At 50.6% G+C, this 27,702-nt stretch overlaps 1 protein-coding gene across 5 annotated transcripts; it reads left to right on the forward strand.

The window, feature by feature from the left end:
* Positions 1 to 1,368: 1,368 nt before the first annotated feature.
* On the forward strand, positions 1,369 to 20,979 carry LOC124705695 (histone deacetylase HDT1-like). 5 transcript variants are annotated; one of them, XM_047237397.1, is made up of 19 exons: positions 1,371 to 1,596; positions 2,038 to 2,105; positions 2,299 to 2,518; positions 2,614 to 2,658; positions 2,833 to 2,877; positions 2,982 to 3,121; positions 3,233 to 3,301; positions 3,395 to 3,463; positions 4,582 to 4,731; positions 4,822 to 4,890; positions 4,985 to 5,083; positions 5,174 to 5,233; positions 5,324 to 5,423; positions 19,391 to 19,458; positions 19,660 to 19,879; positions 19,975 to 20,016; positions 20,187 to 20,234; positions 20,344 to 20,558; positions 20,634 to 20,979. In XM_047237397.1, exons 1-19 carry the CDS (start codon positions 1,581 to 1,583, stop codon positions 20,679 to 20,681), a joined length of 1,791 nt encoding a protein of 596 aa, XP_047093353.1. In that variant the 5' UTR covers positions 1,371 to 1,580; the 3' UTR covers positions 20,682 to 20,979. The 5 variants fall into 5 exon arrangements, with proteins under 5 accessions (XP_047093357.1, XP_047093353.1, XP_047093354.1 ...); XM_047237398.1 differs by having other exon boundaries at positions 20,193 to 20,234; XM_047237399.1 differs by having other exon boundaries at positions 4,985 to 5,074.
* Positions 20,980 to 27,702: the final 6,723 nt, after the last annotated feature.

Here is a 27,702-nt window from a genome sequence, read left to right on the forward strand (position 1 = left end):
CGCGAGGGAGGAGTATGACGCCATTTCCATCTCATTGGCCTTCCGGGCGACGACGACGCCGATGCCGCCTCCTTTGGCATCCTCCTTGTCCCTGCGCCGCCTCTGCTCTGAGCTCGAGGTTGCCGCCGCTGGATAAGAACAGGAGCCGCTCAAACGTGTCCAAAAGTACCTGACGCGGCTCTCGCCGGGCTCCTGGATGCCGGCCCTGGCTTTCTGGAGCGTCACGCCCCACGCCGCCCTCTTCCACGAGGCATGCCCATTTTTCTCCGCCGCTGCGTCGTCACCTCTCGCCTGACCCTTCTTCTCGGTACGCCGCCGCCGATGATTCAGCCGTTACCTTCCTGGAAGCAGGCGTGGGAGAAAACCACATATTCCTGAGTACCACGAGCTTTCTGCCAAAGGGGAAGGCGGGCTTCGCCGCCGCCGCTGTTGATGCATCTCCAGCAGGGAGCGCCGGCAGGTGGCGTGGAGTACGCGGGCGTGATGGGGAATTGAAGAAGAGGGCAAATTTGCGTACGGGGAGAGTGATTAGAGGTGGACTTTTAGAGGATTAACTTTGGGCCTTAGGTGGGCCCATGTGTCAGCGCTGGGACATCGCTACGGAGGATAGCTTGACGAAGCGAAGAACGGACGGTCTGACGACGGAACGCCTTCCCACTTTTTTTTTTTTTTTTTTTAGAAACACAGTACAAACGTAGACGCTCACATACACGCGCATACACTCACCCCTATGAACGCACACACGCACACCCTACCTCTATGAGCACCTCCGGAAGACTGAGCTGGCGGATTGGATCTTGAAATTGACGAAGTCACCACAGACGCCTCGCTGTCGACGGGAACGTCGCCTCCCACTGAATGAATATTCCGCCGTTATGAGACACACAGATGTCAAACCTGGGGTTTGAACTCTGGTGGGCTGGGGGTACAACCATCCTCCTAGCCACCCAACCTCAGGTTAGCCTTCCCACTTTTTAAGTAGTAGAGATTCCCAATCCCCAGTTCAATTACCAGGCGCAAACAGAGCTTGGCTCTCGTGGTTAGGTCCCTTGTGGTGGAACCAGCCCACTCAGGTTCAAGTTCTAGACTTGATATGGGTGTTTGCATTTACCTGGATTTATTCCAGGTTTTAACCGGCACTATTCTTTCAGTGGTAGGTGATGTGCTCGTCAACAGCGAGGCGCCAGTGGTGACTTCGTCAACCTCAAGATATGCCGGCCCAGTCCCTCGGAGGTGCTCATAGGGGTAGGATGTGCGTGCGTGCGTTCATAGGGATGTTTGTACGTGCGTGTTTGTGAGCGTCTGCGTTGTACTGTGTTCTAAAAAAAATAAGTTCAATTACCAGGCCCCCCCCCCCTTGGGAAGAAATCTGCGGGAGTTGCCTACCTCAACTCCCCTTCCCCTTCCTTTCTCAGTTCCCATGTCTTCGCTTCCAACCATACAATGGATTTTAAGTCTCATACCTGTTTAATTCCCATTCCCCAGTGTTAATTCCTCCCAACCAAACACGTTTCGATGGAGCTCTTCTCGGGTAGCCAGCGCGGCCCACCTCGTCCCCCGTCGCCGCTGCCGACGTTCCGATGGAGTTCTTCTCGGGTAACGCTCACACGTCTCTCCCCGATTTTCTCGAATGGGGCCCGTTTCGTTTTCGATTTACGACCCCGTCCGTGTTCAGTTTAGGGGAACACGGCGGAATCTTCAAATCCTAGGCTGCTGTTGTTGTGTATGACGATAGATTTGCATGCCTTCAACTCTTCTGCCTGTAATCTAACCAACAGTTGGCTAGATCCAACTCGTCGTAGCTGTGCTTATTACTGCCCCAACAAGCCGAAACATACCATGGACTCGTGTTTCCGTTCAGTTTGCTCTGCATGTGTAGTACATGTCGTTTACCCCTAAAATATTGTCCATGGAATCCTTTCTGGTCAAACATAATCACCTGAGATCTGACTATGTTCCGTTTCTGCAATTGTTTTACTTCGATAGAAACCTGAAATATGTACATGTAATTGAGCCTCCTATCTAACTCGTGCGTAGGCTGTGAGGTTAAGGCTGGAGTGTCGAACGTCTCACCTAAAGGTGGCCATCTCCTGCATCTCTCTGAGGTTTGCTCAACTTAAGGCCTATCCCTCATTTCTTATAACTTGCAACACCTCTTGTGACGAGCATGTAATTTATTATTTCACTGAAATATGCCCATATCCCTAGTTTCTTCTTGCAACTCCAAGCTGTGCACAAGTATTTTTATTGTGCCTTATGTTATCTGGTCATTGCTCTTTGTTCTGTTACTCTTGGTAGGGTGCCCTTGGCAAGGTCAAGAAAGACCATGAGGCGACCATCTTTGTGAAGGTGGACGACCGGAAGCTGTCCATTGGGACCCTCTCCACCGACAAGTCCCTCCAGGTCATGTTTGACCTGGTCTTCAAGGAGGAGTTTGAGCTCCTGCACACCTCCAAGTCGTCCAGCGTCATCTTCTCTGGGTACAAGGGTATCCAGCAGGGCGAAGGAGAACCTAAAGGTGTATATATGTGTGTTGCTGTACTTGTAGTAGTGCTCTTATTTTCAATCTATCCTGCATACGAGGACTTACTTGGTGCTCTGTTTTACTTTCAGATGAGGAGGAGGGGCAGAAGATAGTTGCAGCCGCCAAGGAAGATGGTATGCAGACTTCTTCCTCGTCACTAAAGTCCACCCATGTGGAACCGATCCTTGGGAAGTTTAAGAAGGATGAAGACTGTCATGATGATTTCTATGGAGCGTTGATTCCTATTGACTCTTGTATTCAATGTACCCTGCATGCGAGGACTTAATCGGTGGTTGTTTTAATTTCAGATGAAGAGGAAGGCGAGAAGATCGCTCCAGCCCCCAAAGATAATGGTATCTGGAATTCTACCTTGTTTGTATTTTTCATTCGTTGGCATTTCTTTTGCACACATCTCTCTTGGAACTTTGCCCTGTAACTATTGGCAATGAGTATGTAGTCAAAGCTGAAGGAAATGACAAGAAGCCAGAACATGTCAATATTGACTCTGCCGATGTGGAATCAATCCTTCTAAGGAGTAAGAAGGATGAAGACATCGGTGACGATTCCTACGAAGCGTTGATTCCTATTGAAGACCATGTTAGTGTTTATGTTATTGTACAAATTTTGAGCTTGATGTCCTTTTCATTCCCTGTTAACACTCTTTTATCCCTGCTGTTACATGACTCCCAACACAAATGCTACTTGCAGAAGCAAGATACTGGGAATGAAACTGCATCTGAAAGCCCGCTGAAGACGCCTGCTTTTGTAACACCCCAGGTTTGTTACAGCCTGTTGATGTCCTTTTTCATTCCCTGTTACACTCTTTTATCCCTGCTGTTAGATTACTCCCAACACAAATGCTACTTGCAGAAGCCAGATACTGGGAAGAACAGTGTATCTGAAAGCTTGTTGGAGACGCCTTCTTCTCAAACACCCATGGTTTGTTACAGCTTGATGATGTCCTTTTTTCATTGAGAAATTCCTTATTTGACACTGGCTTTCCTTATTTGACACTGGACAACATTTTCTTCCCTATTTGACTCCTTCAATTTTTCTTCCCTATATGACATTGTTGTTGCTTCTGTTCCGTTAAAAGTTATTTGGTGGACCAAAATACCCTCAAGTGGACTGAACCAAAAATCCGAAAGGTGACCAAACCACTTGAACCGTTTCTGTTCCCGTACTCCGACTGTACCCTAACCCTAGCGGCGGCTGGCGGTAGCCGGTAGCTCGTCGCGGTGGCATCGGCGTGAGCTGCTGGCCATGGACGGTGACCCTGGTGCGGAGGCGGACGGTGGCCCAGGCATGTCACGGCGGACAGAGCTCCCAGGCCACGGTGCGGCGGTGGATGGGGCCCCAGGCAACAGATTGGCTGCTACAAGGTTCGGCATCGACCCAGCTGCAGGTTCAGGGGCTATCCCGAGATTTCTACCTGGCATGCAAGTGAATGTGTGAAAACTTCTAATTGACGAACTCACCAGTCACCAGATCAGGAAACTAGACAATTAGCAAGACGTTTCTGAACTTGTGCTTGTTATCGGTACTCAAATAGATTGTTGTTTCTTTGTTGAAATTCAGTTTTAAACTGTAAAGGGCGAAATCTAAAATGCGGATCCCCAATCTAAATGTCAGATATGGCATAAAAAAACAGGGGAGGCTCTGCCCAATTTTTCATTTTTCGAATTATATAATCACAGGGCTAAATTTTGAACCAAAAATTGTTCTTTGACAAAATTAAGTGGTCTTAGTTGGCCATTTAATTATGGCCAAATATGTATCATTACAGTAGCTGTTGTCCTTCACCGATTTTCTTCACATAATGCAGTAGCGGTAAAAAGGTCTTTTCATCTCTCTTTAACATCGTTAGTGAAAAAAAAAATTAGAGTGTCATATAAGGAAACAAAAAGACTAGATGTCAAATAGGGAAGAAAATATTGTCCATTGGCAAATAAGGAACCATGTTGTAAGCCAATGTCAAATAAGGAATTTTCTCTTTTTCATTCCCAGTTTCACTATCCCTGCTGTTACATGACTCCGAACACAAATGCTACTTGCAGAAGCAAGATCGTCGGAAGGAGGCATCTAAAAGCCCGCCGGAGATGCCTGCTTCTGAATCACCCAAATCTGAAAGCCTGCCAGGGACACCTGCTTCTGAATCACCCAAATCTGAAAGTCCGTTGGAGATGCTTGCTTCTGAAACACCCCAGGTTTGTTACAGCTTGCTGTTATTCTTCATTCCCTGTTACACTCTTTTATCCCTGCTGTTGCATGTCTCCCGACACAAATGCTACTTGCAGAAGCCACATGCTGGGAAGAACAGTGCATCAGACAACCCGCTGGAGACGCCTGCTTTTGAAGCACTCATGGTTTTTTACAGCTTGATGATGTCCTTTTTAAATTCTGGGTTACACTCTTTTATCCCTGCTGTTACATGACTCCGAACACAAATGCTACTTGCAGATGCGAGAGGCTCTAAAGAAGAGGGCATCTAAAAGCACGCCTGATTCTGAAATATCCATGGGTGCATCTGAAAGCCTGTCTAATTTTGAAGTATCCAATGTTTGTTACAGCTTGATGTCCTTTTTCATTCCCTGTTATACTCTTTTATCCCTGCTGTTACATGACTCCCCACACAAATGCTACATGCAGAAGCCAGAGACTCGGAAGAAGAGGCCACTTGAAAGCATGTCTGATTCTGAAATATCCAAGGTTTGTTACAGCTTGATGTCCTTTTTCATTCCCTGTTATATTCTTTTATCCCTGCTGTTACAGGACTTACAACACAAATGCTACTTGCAGAAGCCAGAGACTGGGAAGAAGAGGCCACTTGAAAGCTCATTGAAGACACTTGCTTCTAATAAGAAGGCAAAGGTCGCAACACTGTCTGGCCAGAACACAGGTGAGAAACCCTACAAAGAGAACCGGCGTGGGCCATCCCATCCCCCGTTCCGGCGACTTGCCGCCGCCGCTGTTCCGATGGAGTTCTTATGGGATAACGCTGACATGCCCCTCCCTGCTTTTCTCGCATTGGGCCCGTTTCGTTTTTGATTTACGACTCCGTCTGTGTTCAGTTTAGTGGAACATGGCGGAATCTTCAAATCCTAGGCTGCTGCTGTTGTGTATTGTTGTGGGTATACTTCATGGGTGTACCATCGACAGTGCCTAGATCCGGCAAGCCCGGGTGGCCCACAGACGGTGATGAGGCATGTGGCCCATCGGCGGCCCGAGCTTGCCGTTGATCATGAAGGAAGAAGTCCAACCTCAGATCGCCAGGCCGGATCCGTACCGACATAGGAGTAACCCGGATCCACGGAGGCCCATGAGGAACCCGGATCCAAGCACGACGTATATGGAAGGCGGATCCGTGACGTGCACGGCAAGATATTGTACCGTAGTTAGGTTATCTGTAATCCGGCTAGGACTCACCATGTAAACCCTAGATCCGTGCGCCTTTATAAGCCGGATCCCGGGAGCCCTAGAGGCACAACCACAACTCATTGTAACAACGCGAAAGCGCCCGGATAATCCCGGCATGCAGCAGTAGGCCCCGTCATCGTGCGTGTGTTCCGAAGCCGGGTAACTCGCGTACCACCGTCCCGTGTGCACTCCGCCCTATGGCCCCTACTTCTTCTCCCCTCGTGAGGATCCCTCCTCCGAGGTACCGTCGATTAGGCAACGACGCTTGGCGCCCACCGTGGGGCTCGCGGCGTCCGGAGGCCGGAACCGGGAGGGTTCCGCCACGGGAAGCTACGACGACACCATCGCCGTGGGGCGTGTTCTTTACGCCGGAAATCCGCCGATCGTCCCTCCGGATGAGTGCTCGGATTCCGGCTAAAACCGACCCCATCAAGCTCTCCATCGTCCCGCTTGGCGGCATACACATCTTCATCGGGGAAACCGTCGATTCCGACGGAAACCCACCGGTAAGTAGCGCCGACGCGACCGCCGCCGAGCGGGACGCAGCCGCGAAGATCCGATTCGAGACGCCGGAACTTCCTAGCGAAGATTCCGCCTTAGATCCGGAAAAATCAAAGCCCACCCAATCCGCCCCCGAGCAGGAAACAAAGGTGGAAGACCGATGCGGCATCCGCCCGGGTCTCCCAGTGTGTTAGAGAAGCAAAGGTGTCACTTCGTACACTTCTTGGCCCATACCGCCGGAACCGCCCCGCATGAAGCTCTGAGCTCGGTCCCGAGCAGGAAGAGGCACCGGAAAACAACGCAGATCCGGATCGGGCTCACTCGTCGGAGAAAGCGAAGCTCCGGTCGAAGAGTCGATCTTGGGCAATCCGAGCCCAATTTCCGGAGACACTCCGTCCATGGAATCCGATGACTTCGTGCGCAAGTTGGAGGAGTATGGTCTCGGCGATCAGCTCGAAGTCAACTCCGCCCGACCGAAGGTGTTCTCGCAACGCAGCAGCGGCCACGGGACAAACCGGATCCGGAGACCAAGTTAGCCAATCCGAGCCATCCCAACAAGGATCTCCAATGTCTCGGGTGCGACCCCAAAGGGATTCTCCTTCGGAGGAAATCCCGTCGCCAGAAGAGGTGGCCGCGCGAGCGATCCTTAACACACCTATAACTCCGGGCCACGCCGCGGATCCGGAGGCTCTAGAAACCGCCGTAAAGGAGATGCCGGCCACGCCCAAGAGGCTCGCCGACGCCGAAGCTGCATTAAAGATAGGAAGGGCGCATCATGCGACTCGGCCGGAAAACTTCGACGGACAGGACCGCGAGATTACTAACACACTCGAGCACGTCAAGAGCATGAGGGCTGAGCGGGAAGTAAAGATGACCTACGCGCAGCGGAGGCGGATCGGATTGTCGGAGAAGCAATTCCGCCTCGCAGGATAGCCTTCAACACGCCCGCAGCTCACCGACCGCCGGAAACTCCAAAGGACAACATGCCGAAAGCAATGGAATTGTCGAAGAAGAAAGACGAAGAAGTTGATATCAACCATCTCCGCACACTTGTCGCTTCGAAGCAATGCGACAGCAAGAGCAAGGCGGATACTTCGCGCAGGTTGGAATCCAATCCGGATAACCGTGTATCCACCGCGCGTAAGGACGCCCACGCCGATCGGCATCCCGATGATGAATCACACACCGGATCCTCGGAGCGCGTGAAGGAGGGCCGTGGAACACCCAAATCCGATCCCCGTCCCGTCACGGACGCCTCCGTCGGATCCAAGAAAGGGAAAGGATGCGATGTATTCCGGACGAGACAGATACCGCAACCCTCTCCTCCGCCCAACGGTTACCCGCGACCCCCTCGCCGCCGTAGTCCAGCTCGGAAACACCGGGCCCATAGGGCACGGTGCAATTGTTATCCGCGACAACGTGCTGCCAAGAAACGAAACGAGGAGCGCTCGCCGGAACCTCGCCGGAACCGAACAATGTTCGTGAGCCCGAGCCTAGGAGGAGTCGGAATGAAGACCGGGGCCCGTAACCTCGCCGAACCGCGATCCCGAACCTCGTAGGAGCCGCGACCCGCAGCCTCGTCGGAGCCGTGACCCGAGCCCCGCCGGCATGACCAGGGCAGCCAGCCGCCAAGGCGAAGGCAGCCACAGGAGCCGGAGTCGGCACCGCGGAAGGGCGCGGAGATTCGGATGGCGGAAGCAAGAAGTCGACCGCCCACCTCGCAGGTCTCCTCACCACCACCTAGCGGTGGCGGCGGAGGTGGAGACGGAGGCAATGGCCGGAGATCTCGCTCTCGCTCAAAGTCTCCCCGCCACGGCTCACGCGACGCACGGGACCGCCTTAACGAGTACGGAACCGACTACATTGGTCCGAAGTGCTTTGGCGGAATGATTCGAGAGGAACCAAAGCCAAGGAGCTCCCTCAAGCTACCCGGAAATCCGAAGCATTATGATGGCACCGAAAGGCCGGATACCCGGATTGAGGACTACTACAATGCGAAGAACCTTCGCCGGAGGAACCCCTAACATCGCTCGCCGCATGCTCCGGCTTGTACCTTGTAGGACCAGCCCGGATCCGGCTCGACGACCTCGAGAAGAACTCCATCTTTTGCTCGGTTCGACCTAAAGACCGCTTTTGAGAAACACTTCGAGGGCACCTACAAAAGACCCGCCACGACAAGCGACTTACAAGCTTGTATCCGGAAGAAGGGAGAAACCTCAAGAAACTTCCTCACACGATGGTTGGCATGCGAGAACGAGTGCGAAAACGTCGATCACACCACTGCCATGTACGCCTTTATTGGTGGACTGCAGAGAGGAGGATTGCCGAGGCATAAGCTTACATGTTTGGCTAACGCCAACAAACCGACTTTGGATGAGATGATCTCCATTGCAAGTGATCACACCGCCGCCGATGACGACGCAGGCGGTGATATCGCAGCTACAACGAATCCCCCCGCACCAAGAAAAGAAGAACCGTGATAACGGTAACAACAGACGGCCACAAGCGCAAAAACCCCGATGACCGAAGAGTGGCGGATCCGAGATGGTCGCCATGGCGTTCCAACGCGGAGGTTCGGGGAGGCGGAAGAGGACGCGGCCGTGGAGGCGGAGCCGGCAGGGGTCGACGAGCATGGCACCGAGGTCACCGCCGGCGGATCCCGCGCTCCGCAAACCTACGAGGAGTACAGAGACATGCCCCGCCCGGCCCACTTGGATCCGGCTACGGGAAGTCCACTCACACCAACCGCAACCGCAAGTGGGTCAACGACCTCAAGAATGACCCGGAGGCGGGATACAAACGAGCCCGGAAGCACCGCCCACGCGGCAAAGGAGGCAAGGGCAAGAACAAGGACAAGGAGGAGGACAGTTCCGAGGCGATGGACGAGGATGATAACTCGCCGGATCCCAAAGCCGGAACCGCAGGAAAATCCAACCCCTTCGAGAAGAAGAGCGTGGGGGCTTACCACACCTTCCTCGGAACCCCCACGATCCGCGCCGCAAAATCAGCTACCCGGTTCTCGAACGCCACGGCTTCGGCCGTGCCGCAAGATGTCGAGTGGTCGGAAGTTCCGTGCACATTTGACAGGGCGGATCATCCCGCCTCCGTGCCAAAAGAATATTACGCCTTGGTTGTGAGTCCCCGCATAGACGGGTATGACTTCTCCAAGTGCCTCATGGATGGCGGAGCCGGCTTGAACATCATGTACCCGGAGACTCGGAGCGGATGAACCTCACCAAGGAACAGCTCAAACACAAAGACAACCGAGTTTCACGGCGTGGTTCCGGTAAGAAGGCGAACTCCCTCGGCAAGCATCACACTTCCCGTGGCCTTCGGCGATGTTCATAATTTCCGCGAAGAGAAGATCACGTTCGAAGTTGTGCCCTTCAAGAGCTCCTACCATGTCATCTTCGGCAGCCCACCTACCACAAGTTCCACGCAAGGGCGTGCTATATCTACAACAAGCTCAAGATGCCGGGTCCCAACGGTATGATCACCATAACCGGAGACTATAAGAAGGCTCATGAGTGCGAGTTGGGCGAAGCCGCCTTCGCGAGTCCGTCATATCCGGAGAAGAGCCGAAAGGCTACAGTGGCCGCGGTGGATCCGACCGAGATGCAGACCACCAAGAAGCAGCATCTCCGAGCGGAAAACCTCCTTCAAGCCCGCGATAGAAACTAAGAAGCATGACCTTATTCCGGGTGACTCTTCCAAGCAGGTTTCGATCGGGGCAAACATGGACCCCAAATAGGAAAGCGCGCTCGTCGAGTTCCTCCGCGCTAACATGGATATCTTCGCATGGCAACCTTTCGACATGTCCGGAGTACCTAGGGAACTCGCCGAGCACTACCTCAACATAAATCCGGGAGCTAAACCGGTGAAGCAAGCTATGCGACGCTTTGGAGATAAGAAGCGCCGCGCCATAGGAATGGAACTAGCAAAATTACTAGAAGCAGGTTTTGTAGTAGAAGTTATCCACACCGATTGGGTCGCGAATCCTGTCCTTGTACCCAAAAAGAACACTGAAATACTAAGAATGTGCATCGATTACTCTGGCTTGAACAAACATTGCCCGAAGGATCCGTTCCCCCTGCCGCGCATTGACCAAGTCATTGATTCGACGGCGGGGCGGAACTTCGTGTTTTCTTGATGCGTATTCCGGTACCATCGGATCCGGATGAAGGAATCCGACCAAAAGGCGACTTCATTCATTACCCCGTTTGGTACTTACTCGCTATGTTACTATGCCCTTTGGTTTGAAAAACGCAGGTGCTACTTACCAACGTACGATGCAGCGGTGCTCGAAGGACCAAATAGGCCGGAACGTGCACGCTTACGTCGACGACATCGCGGTCATGACCCGGAAAGGATCCGACTTGATCGGCGACCTCACAGAAACCTTCGACAACCTCCGCAGGTACAAGATGATGTTGAATCCGCTGAAGTGCGTCTTTGGCGTGCCAGCCGGAAAACTTCTTGGCTTCATAGTCTCTCACAGAGGCATTGAGGTGAACCCGAAAAGATCAAGGCAATCCCGTGCATCAAACGACCAACTTGTCTCAAAGATGTGCAACGGCTAACCGGTTGCGTTGCAGCAATCGCCAGGTTTGTTAGCCGTCTTGGCGAGAAGGCGCTACCTCTCGTACAAGCTCGTCGAAGAAAACGGACAAATTTGTACCGGGACGACGCAGCCGACGCAGCTCTTCGTGGGTTGAAGGAAATACTTACCTCCCCACCTATCTTGGCAGCCCCGAGAGAGTCGAGCCAATGCTCCTTTATCTGGCGGCCACCAACAAGGTCGTCAGCCTCGTCATCGTGGTGGAGCGAAAGGAAGAAGGTCATGAATATGATGTCCAAAGACCGGTCTACTACATTAGCGAGGTGCTGACGGAGTCAAAGCAAAGATACCCTCACTTTCAGAAGCTAGCTTATGGAGTATTCCTAGGCAGCCGGAAGTTGAGACACTACTTTCAAGAGCACCCAGTAACAGTTGTGAGCAAAGCTCCGCTGTCAACAATTCTCAACAACGCTGACGCAACAGGACGAACAGCTAAGTGGGGCATCGAATTATCCGCCTTCGACATCGCTTACAAGCCAAGGACTGCGGTCAAATCCCAAGTCTTGGCAGATTTCGTTGCAAATTGGACGAAGCTCCGGATGCAAGTCCGGAGCCGGAACCGTAAACATGGGTCATGCACTTCGACGGATCCAAGCAAGCATCAAGGCTCGGGAGCCGAGTCACCTCGAAGTCCCCTACCGGAGAAGAACTGCAGGTATGTTCCGCAGATCCACTTCGAAGCTACAAATAACATGGCGGAATACGAGGCTCTACTACACGGACCGCGCATCGCTAAGGAACTAGGGATCAAGCACATCATTTGCCGCGGAGATTCCGACCCGGTGGCACAGCAAGTAGCCTGAACCCGGAACGCCGGAAATTCCGTCATGGCGGCCTACGGAGACGAAGTTGACGAGATCGCCAAGAGCTTCCTCGGATACGAAGTCAAGTACGTCGAAGAGACGACAATACGGCGGCGAGATATGCTATCCAAGCTCGGATCCGACAGAAAGCCAATTCCGCCCGGAATTTACCTAGAGCATCTCCGGATACCCTCGGTGAAGGGCGCTAACCCGGAAAACCCGAAGTGGCGGTGTCTCCGGCTAAAGAGGTATTAGCTATCATTCCGGCCCGGACACGGCCTTTCTCGGACTACCTCATCGATCGAAGTTGCCGGAGGACGAGGTCCTCGCACGCCAGATCATCAGACGAGCACGATCCTACACAATTGTCGATGGACAGCTCTACAAACGAAGTGCAACAGGGGTATTTCTCAAATGCGTATCAAATCAGGATGGCATTGAAATCCTCAGAGAGATCCACGCAGGGGACTGCGGGCACCATGCCGCTCCCAGATCACTCGTTGCAAAAGCTTTTCGGCTAGGTTTTTATTGGCTCACAGCTAAAGAAGACGCGGATAAGATAGTCAAGACCTGTCGAGGTTGTCGATACTACGCTACTCAACCAAACGCTCCGGCCCAAGAGCCGAAGACCATACCTATCACCTGGCCATTTGCGGTCCGGGGGCTTGATATGGTTGGTAAATTAAAAAGATCATCTCGTGGTGGTTGCGAATACCTCTTGGTCGTCGTTGACAAGTTCGAGCAAGTGGATCGAGGCCAAGCCGGTGAGAAAAGCCGACGGTGCTACGGCACTAAAATTTGTCATCGGCCTCGTAATGAGATTCGGCATCCCACACAAGCATAATCACGAGATAATGGCACAAACTTCGCTCGGGGAGAATTGAAGGATTACTCGTGAGACAATGGGGATTCGATTGGACCTTGCATCTGTGGCTCACCCACAATCCAATGGTCAAGTCGAAAGAGCTAACGGTCTAATATTATCAGGAATCAAGCCACGCCTCGAAGAGCCGCTGCGAAGAGCAGCCGGAGCTTGGGCCGACGAACTGGACGCTGTTTTGTGGAGTTTGCGAACTACCCCTAACGGGTCAACGGGGTTTACCCCTTTCTTCCCGGTATACGGATCCGAAGCCGTGATTCCCTCCGACATCATCCATGATTCACCGCGAGTTTCCGCCTATAACGATGAAACAGTCGACGAGGCCGGACAGACTATCCGTGGACTTGATCGAAGAAGCTCGGAATCTAGCCGACCGGCGTTCCGCCATCTACCGGCGAAGCTCCGACGCTATCACGGTCGTCGAGTTCGGAAACGCTCCTTCATGGCCGGAGACCTGGTCCTCCGCCTTCGACAGGTGAAAGACCATAAGTTGCAATCTCCATGGGAAGGACCCTTTGTCGTTAGCAAAGTGCTTCATAACGGATCGTACTACCTTGTCGATTTCCGTGAGCCGAGGGATAGACCCGCTAACGGCGCCGGAAACGCAAGCGTGAGGATCCGGATGACATCTACGATGAAACAGATCGCCCTTGGAATATAGCACAGCTACGTCCTTTCTACACTTAGCATATTTTTCCGAGTTACAAACTCGTAATAGTTATACATGATCAATGAAATAAAGCTTATGGTTCACTCTTTGAGTCTTTTACCTCCTTTACTTGTTCATTTTAGATCATGTATGTTTTTTCCGACTAAAACCGCAGAGCTGGATGTTTTCCGCCTAGGCGTGTATAAAAGTTGTGATTTCTAAAATCGTCCTTTAGGACGTAAGCTTAAGTTTTCCGATTAAGTGGTTATCTCGTTGCGAACTCGTGGATTCCTAGTAGCGATTTCCGGCACCTATGCCCGGGGGCTTGTTTCCGCGGTTATGGACGGATTGCCATTGGGCTTCGTCGCCGGCGGCGGCGTCTCCGGCTAAGGTTTTCCGGCTCGCGGAAGGTCAAGCGGGCAAGCCGGAGAATAACGAGATCAGCACTTGCTTTCCGACAAAAAACGAAACATGCACATAATATTAAACGGATAGCGGGATAAGTTTTTCCGCCCTATGCATAATCGTTTCGTTCCTAGCTACTTAAGAATTTAGTCTTATTACAAACCCTCGCCGGGGCCAAAATGATGCATTGTTTTTCCCGCAGGAATAAAAGTTCTCACTCCCCTTAGCCGGAGAAGTCTTGCCCTCCGGATCTTGTTCCTTGGCGCCTTCGGCCGGAGAAGACACATCTTCTTCACTTTCTTTTTCTGGAAGCAGCAGCGCTGGTCTTGGGTTCCTCTTGGGGAGTTTCCTTGGAGCTGGTCCAGGTGAATTGGGTTCGGATTCCGCGAGTCGCGCCTTGGCGACAAGCTCCTTCGAAGTTCAGCTTCTACGAGCTCGTCAGCAGGGAGGACGACCTTGTCGTAGAATTCCTCATGCCGGATTCTTCGCGCGATACGGGTATCGTAACCGCTCACTGCATCCAGTAGCGCGTTGACATCCGCATCCGGAGGAACGCCCGTGGTCACTTCATCAAGATCAAGATCCGGAGTATGTGCCAGGCACATGGTTAAGGCCATTGCAGCTCGCGCCTCGGGCTGAGGATGCTTGCGGATCCGTCACCGGTTCCGGCAGGATATCCATCTTCTCGATAAGTTTCCGGACGTCGCGAGTGCGGCTCCTCTTGATGGATAAGTTGTAGCATATCTTGCGGGAGGCGGAGATAAGATCTTTGCAGTCATCGCCTGCAAGCTGAAGGAGGTCGTCACGTGGGTACAAGTTCCGGCGTTCTTCAGAATACCCAAGGGGCTCTACATAAAACAATGAGGATATGAGCGTACGGTTTTGAGCATAAAGTAAAACGTCGGAACAAAAATCTGGGCAAGGTGCTAGCATTGGTACCCATGATGTTCTCGTTGAGCAAGTCCCAGTGCTGTTCCACCGTCCTCATAAATTTCCGGAGTCCATCAATCTCTTTCTGCCGCCTCTTGATGGTCTCGCTATCGGCATTCTTTTTTAACACCGGCTCGCCCTTTTCCCCGGCATGCTCGGAGTTTTTCTCCGCCAATTGCTTTTCGGCTTGCTCCCTCTTAAGTTCCGCCTCCTTTAGCTTCGTCTCCAATTCTTGGTACGAGGAGCGCAGGTTCTCAAGTTCGGTTGAGGCTGTAGCAAGGGAAGAGGATGCGCCTATAATGGTATAAGTTAATAATAAGTTCAAAGTCGGAAATTGGTTAGTGAAGAAGAAGGCGGAAACCAACCTTGGGCGTCCGCCAGTTGCTTAGCCAATTCTGCTTTTTCATCCTTCAGGGTCCGGATATTCTCCGCCTGACTAAGAGTAACGCGGCGCTGCAAGGCAATGTTCTTGTGCGAGCTCGTAGTGCAGGCACTGTTGTTCCTGTAAATTTTAAAACAGTGCAGGAGTAAAAATTCCGCCTGTAATAGTGGTTTCTCTTAAAGCATCCTTGCCGGAACCTTTCCGCCATGATGCTTGGGGGCTACTGGTTCATTTTAAAAAAAAAACTTTCCCGGAAGTAATCTTTCTCTAAGCATTTAAGCGCTAACTACTTTTTTAGTTTCCGCTTACATGCTTGGGGGCTACTGGGGAATACCTTTTGTTTGCAGATGAGTTGGTCGCAGAATTGGCCAACATTTTTCTTGAAGTCCTGGATTTCCGACGTCCTGGAATCGAGCTTCCCCGGGCATTGTTTAGCATGGCGTTAAGCAGGTCTTGTTGAAGCTCCCACTTTTCCGCCTCAGTCAGCTTGTTGAAAAATTTAGTGGCGTAGGCCTTTGGGGTGGAAGTGATGTCAGCCGGATCTCCAAAGTTCTTCGGAAAAACGACCATGTCGCCAGCACCTTCTCCAGCTTTCTCAGAAGAAGTTACTTCCGCCTCTCCTTGTACTTGTTTTCCCGCCTCCTCTTGGGCTGGGCCTTTGGCCTTAGGATCTTCGTCGCCCACATTCTCGCTGCTAACCGGAATTATTTCCGGTGGAGTGTTTGCGGCAGTGGGGGAGATGGATCCGCCCGAGGGGCGACGGTTGGGGAGTTGGGTGGGTGACGCTTGGTGGAACGCGGGGTAGAGGGACCAATAGCCGGAGATTTCTTCATATATTTAGTGATGGGCTCTTGGCTGGTGGTCCGCGTGGCAGTGACTTTCGGATTCCTGCGAACAAGAGGAAGGGTTTAGACAAGAGATAATTTCGTTAAGTTAAAATCGCGTCATGACTCGGAAACTTACGGGGCGCCGGGGATGATGGGGCGCGTGCCTTGGCCGGCCGTCGAAAGCATCCTTATGCGTGCACGCTCCGCTTTTCTTGAGTCTAGCGGAGGTGGTTTTACCGTCTTCGGCTTCTTGGCGGAGGCCTCGCCGCTAGCTCCGGCTTCAGAGCCGGAAGCCTTGGCGCGGGGACGCTTTGTAGGTCGAGGGGCCGCCTTGCGGGGCGCTTGTTCCTCTTCCTCCTCGTCGTCGTCCGGAACCTCCTCCGCCGTGTCTTCAGTGACGGGGACGCGGAGAATAGCGCGAAAATCTTCCTCCGCCAGAGCGTTGAGCTGGAAGGAATATGGATAAAAGTTAAGTTAAAACATCTAAATACTTATGAAGTCTGAAGCACTGAAAGGAACAAAGATTACCGGAGGACACTGGTCGTTTGTAAAAATGTCTTTGGTCAATTCCGGGACCTGTTGGCCCCTCGGAATCTTCACCAGCGTCTTGATCCTTCTCTTCAGAGAATCGGCCGGAAGGTCGTGGCGGGTTACTCGGAGAAGATCATCCGCCCCGGTATAGGCGCACATCAGGCGCGCGTTATAGCGTAGAGGCTGGATTCTCCGAGAAAACCAGCCGAGTGTGAGCTGGGCTCCGGTTAGTCCGTCGTGGACTAGCCAAGAGATTCTCCGCGCAGCCTTCTCCGGCAGTGGGGTCCGGGCGAGCGAAGGAACGAAGCTCCGGCTTGCAAGCTCTTCCGGAGGCTCGTTGACAAGCCGGGGAGGCCTTCATGGACCTTCGGAACCGAGGCGTTCTTCTCATAAAACCATCCGGCGTTCCGATGCGGGACGGATTCGTGTGAGTCATGAGGAGGGTACATGCGACTAGGGCGGAGCATAAAAGTCATGCTTCCGCGAGTTCACCATAGCTTTCTCCTTGGTTTCTTTCTTCACCCGGAAAAAGAACCGCCACAACTTGACGTCCGGCCGGATCCCAAGATGTCCTTCGCGAGAGAGTCACGAAGTTGGACAAAAGAAGATAAGAGTTCGGGCAAATGTTGTGTGGCTGGAGCCCGTAGGTGCCGAGGATGGAGAGGAAAAATTCCGAACGAGGGAGTGAAAGTCCGCGTTCCACCCAAGCCTTAGTCATAACAACTTCTCCGGCTTCGGGCTTGGGGACGACGGAGTCACGTGTGAAACTCCAATGAGAGGAGATCATTCCTTCGTTCTGGAGCTCTCTAAGCTCCACGTCGGTGGTTTCGCAAGGCCACCATTGACCCCGTTCTCCCTCACGGATCCGGGCCTTGGACGCCTTCTTGTTTTCCGCCTCCTGTACTTTAGCTGCCATTCGAGCTTGCCCTTCGAGTTCTTCTCGGAGCTCTTGGAGGGTAGGAATCCGGCTTGGAGCGGTGCTGGAAGATGCGGAAAAAGGTTGAGCTAGTCCGATGTCGGAAACATATGGTGGCAGGAATGATATGGGATCCGGGCATATGGGTTCTATCTGATTGGGATCCGGGCTACTCGAAGAGCTACCAGTGCAAAGTGAAGATTCGAGTGGCATGCTTCTGGCTGCACCCATACAAAGTATTTGAGTACCCGGATCACTAGGCCTAACCTCTACACTAGGTTGTCTTCTACAAGGCCGGCGTACTTACCGCTAATGGCGCGGAGGCTCGACGGAGCTCCGGCGGAGAAGAGGTCGCCGAACTTGGAGGAAATCAACCCGCGTGACCACGAATCGGCGGCGGAGCGAGTTTCTCGTTCAACCGTGAAGATCTTGGTGCGAGGGGAGTCTTGGTTCGGCGGCGCACGAAGTTCGCTGTGGCGAAGGTCGCCGGAGTTGAGATCTGGCGAGCGGCGCTGGCGCGTGGAGGAAGACGATGTGGTGAGAGGGGGTGAAAGAATGATTTTTCACCGAGCCGCGGGGTATTTATAGGCCGCGCTCGGAGATTCGAGATCCGGATCCAACGGTGGAAACTGAACGGTCACGCCGTTGGATGGATGACACGTGTTTAGGTCAAATGCGGTAAAATGACGTGGAGGTAATTTAACCATGCACTCCCGAAAATTCCGGTTGAAGATTTGTGTCTGCGAAAATTTAGCGCGGGAAACAAGGAAGTTGTGCGCGGGAAATGCGGAATTTCCGTTGTTGCGTGTGATCTGAAGATGAAGGATTTCAGAAACCGTTTTGAGTCTCTTAAGATTCCGGGTAAATAAGTTGTCTCTCATTCAAGCAGGGAGTAACCCGGAGATGTTCATTTGAACGTCGATGGATGAAGTCCCGCGGGGTGGGAACATTTTCCGACTGTAAGTTGGAGAAAAGAAGAAAATGCAAAGTTGGAGCTCTTCAAGTTTCTCCGCGTTACCAACGTTTGCCGGAGATTATTATGAACCAGCAAGGCGGAAACTGCAGGTGAAACTCGGAGAACTCTGGGGGCTACTGTTGTGGGTATACTTCATGGGTGTACCATCGACAGTGCCTAGATCCGGCAAGCCCGGGTGGCCCACGGACGGTGATGAGGCATGTGGCCCATCGGGCGGCCCGAGTCTGTCGTTGATCATGAAGGAAGAAGTCCAGCCCGGGATCGGCAGGCCGGATCCGTACCGACATAGGAGTAACCCGGATCCATGGAGGCCCATGAGGAACCCGGATCCGATACGACGTATATGGAAGGCGGATCCGTGACGTGCACGGCAAGATATTGTACCGTAGTTAGGTTATCTGTAATCCGGCTAGGACTCTCCATGTAAACCCTAGATCCGTGCGCCTTTATAAGCCGGATCCCGGGAGCCCTAGAGGCACAACCACAACTCATTGTAACAACGCGAAAGCGCCCAGATAATTCCGGACAAGCAGCAGTAGGCCCTGTCATCGTGCAGGTGTTCCGAAGCTGGGTAACTCGCGTACCACCGTCCCGTGTGCACTCCGCCCTATGGCCCCTACTTCTTCTCCCCCTCGTGAGGATCCCTCCTCCGAGGTACCGTCGATTAGGCAACGACATGTATGATGATAGATTTGCATGCCTTCGAATCTTCTGCCTGTAATCTAACCAACAGTTGGCTCGATCCAACTCGTTGTAGCTGTGCTGTGATTCCATTTTTTTCTTACTAATCATATTTATTGTTCTTCTCTGGGCAGCCACCATTCATTTTAATCCTCTAGTTTCTGCTTATTACTGCCCCAACAAGCCGAAACATACCTTGCACCATACATGTCATTCACCCCTATGAAATCCTCTCTGGTCAAACATGATCACCTGAGACCTGACTATGTTCTGTTTCTGCAATTATTTACATCGATAGAATACCTGAAGTATGTACATGTATCTGAGCCTCCTATCTAACTTGTCCATAGGCTGTGAGGTTAAGGCTGGAGAGTCGAAGGTCTCACCTGAAGGTGACCATCTCCTGCATCTCTCTGAGGTTTGCTCAACTTAAGGCCCATCTGTCATTTATTATAACTTGCAACACCTCTTGTGACGAGCATGTAATTTATTGTCTCACTGACATATGCTCATATCCCTAGTTTCTTCTTGTAACTCCAAGCTGTGCACAAGTATTTTTATTGTGCCTTATGTTATCTGGTCATTGAGATGTTCCTCTTTGTTCTGTTACTCTTGGTAGGGTGCCCTTGGCAAGGTCAAGAAAGACCAAGAGGCGACCATGTTTATGAAGGTGGATAACCGGAAGCTGTCCGTTGGGACCTTCTCCACCAACAAGTTCCTCCAGGTCATGTTTGACCTGGTCTTCAAGGAGGAGATTGATCTCTTGGACACCTCCAAGTCGTCCAGCGTCTTCTTCTCTGGGTACAAGGGTATCCAGCAGGTCGAAGGAGGACCTAAAGGTGTATATATGCGTGTTGCTGTACTTGTAGTAGTGCTCTTGTGTTCAATCTACCCTGCGTACAAGAACTTACTCAGTGGTCTGTTTTAATTTCAGATGAGAAGGGGCAGAAGATCGCTCCAGCCACCAAGGAAAATGGTATGCAGACTTATTCCTCGTCACTAGAGTCTGCCCATGTGGAACCGATCCTTGGGAAGTTTAAGAAGGATGAAGACAGTGATGATGATTTCTACGGAGCCTTGATTCCTGTTAACTCTTGTATTTAATTTACCCTATGTGCCAGGACTTAATTGGTGGTCTCGTTTTAGTTTCAGATGAAGAGAGGGAGAAGATTGCCCCAGCCCCCAAGGAAAATGGTATCTGGAGTTCTTCTTTGTTTCTATTTTCATTTGTTGGCATTTCTTTTGCACACACCTCTTGGAACTTTGCCTTGTAACAAACTAACAATTGCCAATGCGTATGAAGTCAAAGCTCAAGCAAATGACAAGAAGCCAGAACATGTCAATATTGAGTCTGCCGACGTGGAATCAATCCTTGGAAAGAGTAAGAAGGATGAAGACAGCGATGAAGACGTGGAGTCAATCCTTGGAAAGAGTAAGAAGGATGAAGACATCGATGAAGACATCGATGAAGACAGCGATGATGGTTCCTTCGACAAGTGGCTGCCTATTCAAGATTATGTTAGTATTTATGTTATTGTATAGATTTTGCGAGATTGATGCTTTAATTTAACTGTTGTTGATTGTCCTTGGTAGGAGGTTGCTGAATATTATTTTGTGGAGGAAGAAGAAACACCCCTGTGATCTGAGGAGGAAGAAGAAACACCCAAGTGAGGAGGAAGGAACACCCAAGTGAGATTAGGAAGAAACTGTTTAGTAGCGATGCGGTGAAATGAAAGACTAAAAAAAACAATCTTGTTATGCTGTTTGGGTTGGACTGTCTACTTGGTACTGACTGATGGCTTGTCACTTGCAGATACTACCAGTTAGTCGGTTACCTACTTTTAAGTGCATTTGATTTGATTGTCTGCATATGTTAATCTTGTTGTCTGTGAATCCTTGCATCCATCTCAATGCAGTCTCAGATAGTTTGGACTCTGCAGAGATGCCAAGTCTTGATGATGCTTGTGTACTTGTTTTTTAAAGGTTTTCTGCGTAAATCTTCTATCTCGGGAATATGGAGTACTATTTGTTGCGTCTGTGAAATCTTTTTCATCTGTTGGAAAGAGCAATGACAGTTTCTGAAGTCCTTGCCGACTATCTATCAAATACCGCGACCGCCAGCCATCGGCTGTCCTCTGCTCCATCCTCCGGCTAGGCCGCGAAGGTACCGCCAGTAGTTCTTCCATGTCGTGGTTCCAGGTCAAGGATCAGATCGGTAGTTTCTTCTTGATTCCCTCAACCGTCCTACAACAAGCTGCCGCTGGCTTCGGCAACATTGTCATCAACAACCGCGGGATCCTCGTCGTGCCCTTCGACCACCGCAAGGTTTCCGACTTCATAGGAAACCAAAAAGAGCCAAGCTATAACCATCCGCGACGATGGGCACGCGCTGCAGCTGTGATAGGCGCCGCCGTCTTACTTGTATGTCATCGACGCCGTGCTACATCGGCTATATGGGCTGGCTGCACTGCTCCATCTCCCCGATCTGTATCATAGCAGCCTTGGTTGGCAAAGTGATTGGATTAATTGATTTTTTGATTGCCGGATTTCTCATCCCCGTCGATTCAGGCAGGAGGGATGCACCGAAGACATCACGTTTTGCGGAGAGTTCTCGATGGTCTTGACTTATACGCAGCCTGATTAGTGATTACTACTACACTTATACGCAGTAGATGCTTTGCGTGGTATCTGTACGTCCAGTGTTTTAGGAAAAGTGATTTGCATGGCATATGCGTTTTATGTTAGCAGCATGGCGCTGTAGTGCTAGGTGGAGTTCCCGGTCAGTGCTTGTTCAACTCATCGTGCGAGTTCAAGTTCAAGGACCAGTCGGCAGCATCTTCTACTCCTGTAGGGCGTGGTTTGCTTGTGAAGCTTTCCATGGAGCTTCCTCTTGTTGTTGCTGCCGGAAGCGGTCGCGAGCCATCGCTTGCTTCTCTTCTATTATGGATGAGCCTGATGGCTCTACATGGAGAAGCATCAAGGAGAAAAGAATCGACACGTAGCATATGTGCTGGTGAGGGGATGAGAACCAAAAACGTGGAAGCTAGGCTATTAGCCAAAGTTAATTTCTGGTTTTCAACAATCTGGTTGCCCTCCTTCGCTTGCTAGCTATTCAGAGGCAAGCAAGGATGAGGCCAATGAGGATTCCGGCGGAGGGGAACATCAGTTGGAGAAGAAGCTGAGATCTCGCGAAGCTTTCCGGCCAGCTGAGAGGTTCGTCGGGGCATCGGTGAGTTGTACCTATGTTAAATTTATTGATTTCACAAAATGTGAAAATTATAAGTAATGACTCGTCTAATATTAGTAATGCTAATTAGTTTCCGTAGCAACGCACGGGCATTTTTTCTAGTATAAACTAATAGATGAGATGTTTGACCTGTGCATAATATGGGGTCGCGGCATAACATGCTGTCGAACGTAGTGTTCATGTGGTGCACTTGAATCATACTAGTTGGGGTGGCCCTGGGGACCTCCTCGCCTCACAGCGGCATCCCAATCACGTGCTAGAGAAAATGCCTGGTAAAATTGAAATGGAACTTTGTAACAGCTGGCTAAAACTACATTTAACTCGGTTAACCAAGACACATTCACATTATTATCAACTATATAAAAGCTAACCCCATTTGCTAAAATTCAGTCTTTTGGGTACTGTAGATGGTAGTTTTTCATCCAATAGGACATTGACACGTCACCGATTTTCCATGTAGGTGGGAAGCCAGCTGCTGCATATCTTTCTCGCAGGGGTTTGTTTCTCCTTTGCTTTTCCGTGAAAAAGCCGTGGTGACCGGCTTCTTTCCGGTATCCTCTTTTAATTACTTCCGGTTATCTCTCGCTCCTCTCTTTATCTGTACATACAGTTTCCCGTTTTCCGATTTTCCTCATCAAGTTGTGAGTTGTTTCCTTCGCGTGGTTAAAGCAGCTGTAGGACCCACTACCGAACCATCGTGAAGTTTTGGATGGATTGGCGAGATCGAGGCGTCCCTTCCAGGCTGAGACACGTATTCTCTCCTGATTCCTCTCCCGTTTCCCCACGACTCCATCGAGGTAGGCCACCACTCCACAAGCAGCCTAGCCCCTCCACTGAGGACATCTCCAACGGAGCAACGTATTTCGGACGTCCAAACGGACGCGTTCGTCGGCTGAAATGGTCGAAATCGTCCGCCGTCCGTTTACGGCGGGGGTGGCTCCAGCGGAACGACGCATAATTTTTTCTCATTCATATTGTCATAGTTTACATTAATAAAAAACATAAAAAGGACATAAAAAACCTAGGTACTGCCTACTGGTCGTCGTCGCTGACGAGGTCGATGAACTCCGGCGTCGGTCATGGAAGCTGGTACGCCGGCGGTGGAGGAGGTAGGGCTGGCTGCGGCAACTGCGGCCAGGCCGTCGCCTGCGCAGGAGGCTATGGTGAAGGTGGCCAGGGATCCCAGGCCGGAGCAGCAGAGCGCGGTCGCTCGAACGCGTCGGCGTGGCCGGAGGAGTGGCCGGCCTACCCTGCAGCAGCGCAGACTCGCGGAGCTGGATTGCGAGCCCATCCTACAAAGCGAGCTCGTTGAGCTCGTTGCGCTCCCTGTTGGCTAGTACCATGGCAATGGCCTCCTCCTCGGTAATGTCCGACGGCTATGTCTCCGGATCCCACGCCGGCCCGCCATCGTCGTGGTCGTACTCTGCGCACTCCACCTGCTCGTCGTCGTCCTCGTCCGCGTCATCATCCGCGTCCTCCTGGTCATTCTCCTCTTCTTCCGCGGCGATCTCGCGGCCGAAGTACTCGACGTCCCCGAGGTAGCCAGCGCGGCGGCGCGCGTCGAACTCCCACGTTCCGAAGGAGATCCAGTTGTAGGAGTTGAGCGCGTACGCCGGATCTTCTTGGAGATCCGATGGCAAGATGGCTCGGCGGCGGCGCACCTCGTCCCGGCGCGACACTGGGGGTACCGACACGCGCCTGGAGTTGCGTACCAGCCTCCCCCAGGCAGGTTTGCGTCCGGCCATGACACCGGCCGATTTTCCTCCGAAAGGCGGCCCGCGAAGTCGATGCGGATGTACCGCCCGATCCGTGGCTTCTTGCCGGACCGCGAGCCGCTAGCCAAACGAGGAATGAACAAAAAGTGCATGAACACACTATTGGGTAATCCGTGTGAGGTGAGACATGGGCAAATTCATGCTAACACTCACAATTAGTGAGGTGTTTGTGGTTGCTTAAATCTCATATAGATTGGCTTAATTGCATATGTTTGGATAATTTTTTAAATTAACACGTTTCGATTAAATGGACCATCTTGGTTTGGTATGATTAACTTTTCGAATTTACTAGAAAAAAAGGCGCGCTTCGTGCGCTGACAAGTGGTGCAGCCTGGTGCATTTAAAGCCTCCCACGGATCATCCCTAGCTCGACACGTGGCGGCGTGGAGTAGGGCGCTGGTTGGCTTTCTCTTTTTTTTTTTCTGTAGATTCGAGTAAAACTGAAATCTCTTGCAAACCGAGTATCCAAATAAATTTTCGTTTTCATAGCTATGTTAGTCGTGTCAAGATCTACAAAACTAGATCCCATCTTGATAGGTTTGGACGAACTTTTTTTTGGACTGCCTTTCATGCCTAGGTTGCACTGCTTTGAGTCGCTTTTTGCAGTGCATTTTGTCGTGCAGCGCACCGCCTTGTACTGCTTTGTTGTACCATGTTGCACGGCCTTGGATCCCTTTGCACCGTGCGGTGTCCTGTCAGTGCATCGCCCGTGCATTTTGCCTTTTTTTACCACGGTGCACTGCCTTGAGTCGCTTTTGCACCGCGCGGTGTCCTGGCAGTGCACCAGAGCCTTGTTGCACGACGGTGCACTGCCGTGGTCGCTTTTGCACCGCATAGTGTCGTGAAGTGCACCGTCGTGCACTTCTTTGTTGTACCATATTGCACTTCCTTGGATCCTTTGCACGGCGAGGTATCCTGGTAGTCCGATCGCCCGTGCATTTTCATTTTTGTACACGCTGTACTGCCTTGAGTCGTTCTTGCACCGCGCGGTGTCCTGGCAGTGCACCAACCATGCACTGTCTTATTGTTTGGCGTTGCACTACCTTGGTCGCTTTTGCACCGCACAGTGTCGCGAAGTGCACCGCCGTGCACTGCTTTGTTGTACCATATTGCACTGCTTTGGATCCCTTTGCACCGCGCGGTGTTCTGACAGTGCATCGTCCGTGCATTTGTTTTTTTACCACGTTGGACTGTCTTGGACGATTTTTGCACCGCGCAGTGTTCTGGCAGTGTATTGCTCACGGTGCACTGTTTTTTTCTCTTTTTTTAATGACACGGGGGTAGGTAGACATGGAGGGGGGTAGTTGGACGGGGGACAAGCAACTGTAGCGCAGACACGTGTCAAACGCGGAGCGGCCCGACGAGGCCCCGCACGTGCCATCCCGCGCGCCAGCACGGAGCGCAGCGCGCGCGCACACACTAGTCGCTCTCTTAACTTTTAAACATGTATTTCAGCCCGTTAAGCGCCTAATTTTTTTTCACGAAACCCAGTATATACATAGACGCTCACACGTATATACATACACTTATGCATATGAACGCACACACGCACATCTTACCCCTATGAGCACCTTCGAGAGACTGAGTCTAAGAAACTGATTCGATGGGTTTTGAGATTGACGAAGTCATGATGGCTGCCTCACTGTCAACAAGAACGTCGATTCTCTTTTAATGAGACACCAAAATTTTAAATCTCAGATTTAAATTCTGGTGGGCTGGAGGTGCCACTGCCCTCCTAACTATCCAACCACAAGTTGGTTCTCCGGGTTTACCAAGTTGAAAAACAAAACGCCCAACCCAACACAGAAGGCCATCGAGCCCTGGTGGAGAGGGTTGGTCAAAGGACAAGTTTAGAGTAATAAGTGTGGCCATTTTAGGGCAAGTGGAACATTTCTATTCTCCTCACTTCTCTCATTGACGTGTTTCCAACCGCATTGCATCCATTGGTCTTGGTTTCTAATGTTTAGAGATACTCTCCAAAACATCTAAGATTTGCTCTTCTATAGTTTCTTTACGGGAGTCAAAGTGGAACCTCGAGATGCAAAAGTTGAAGTCATAGATGGCAATGTATTTAAGAAAACCTTGTTGTATGTTTTAGTATCATCACGGCTTTTTGTCATTTAACTTTTTCAAACTGAAGTACTTTGTTAGTGATCAAATCAATTATTTGAATAACTTTTGTTTAGAGATACTTTTTAGTTGCACTAAATAAACTTTTTGGTGTCCCCTAAAAATGGCAGCAATTTGATTTTCTAGGATAAATAATTCGGTTTTCCAAAATATAATTTATTTGAAATCATTTATTCGGTCTATACTATACTATAGCTTATCCCGATTCAAAAATAAATATTTTATGAGTATTTATGTATTTGTATTTCCTAATTTTTGAAAATGGCGGAGGTGGTAAAATCATTTGTGGAATTTTTCTAAACTAAAATTCATGAAAAGTTTGCACAACCTATCCTCCCACATTTATGGCCGCCAGAAGTGAAGACAATACATTCAATGTTCAACTTTATAAAATTAAGTCTGAAAAAAGGGCTTGACTTCAATCAAACTTGCTTTGTTTGCCACATCAAAATCATGGAATTTTTTTTGAAGATGCAATTGATCATCCTGTCTAGTCAACATCTTCTTCGCCAATATCTTTGAGGCAAGGAAATGATGCTAAACTAATAAAGTAGAGCTAAATTATTTGTGAAAGGTAAAAATTAAGGTAGAGATCACATCCACAATTTTTCATGGTTTTTCATACATAAAATATGCATTGACATTTATTAGCCAAATGGGACATAGAATGAATTGTTTTATTCTAGAAATATTGCAGCGGACATCGCAATATTTCTATTGCATAAGTGGGTTATGTTTGTGTATAATGGTCTCCAGGAATTTTGGGGAATTTTCCAACAGAATAAAATAACAGTTGCTTTGGAAAGTGCAAGGCTAGGGTTTTAGATTCCACTTTTTAAATTAAGGTTTTAAGAAACCCTAATGAATGAAATCAAGAGTGGCAAATGGGAGTTCGAGAAATATTCCTTGGGTTTATAGAGAAAGGATATCATGCATCATCATTCAACAAAAGATCCAAATAAGATCCAATCAAATCCCACAAAATCCAAGTAATAATATTGTCATTTTTTTGTGAAAATTCCTCCAATCTATTAATAATCATCAATAGCACTACAAACAAACCCGAATGTAATAAAATTTACAAGTATGTCTTTGGGCCACCTAGAGACGACTAAAGAGTCGAAAGCGCGCCGCCATCCTCGCCCCTCCATCACTGGAGTCAGGCAAAGCTTGTCATAGTATAGCTCATTGTAGTAGATAAACGGGAGGTCATCGTGCTAAGATCCCAAAGGACCAGCACACTAGAGCAGCAACCATCTCCAAAGATGACAATCGTAAATCGGAAGAGACTGACCTTAAACCACACTAAGGAGCATGAAAACCGATTGGATCCCATGAGATCCACCGGGCACACGACTCCACGCGCCCTCCACCGATGCAAGACGCACCACCGGAGCGAGGATAGAGCGAAAATGACCTTATTCTAACTTGAGGATGTAGCCGCCGCCTCACCATTCGCAAGAAGACACTGAGAACAACATAACAAACAATAATTTTAAGTGCAATAATT

The sequence above is a fragment of the Lolium rigidum genome, chromosome 4 (assembly GCF_022539505.1).
Source record: "Lolium rigidum isolate FL_2022 chromosome 4, APGP_CSIRO_Lrig_0.1, whole genome shotgun sequence".
NCBI classification, from domain to species: domain Eukaryota; kingdom Viridiplantae; phylum Streptophyta; class Magnoliopsida; order Poales; family Poaceae; genus Lolium; species Lolium rigidum.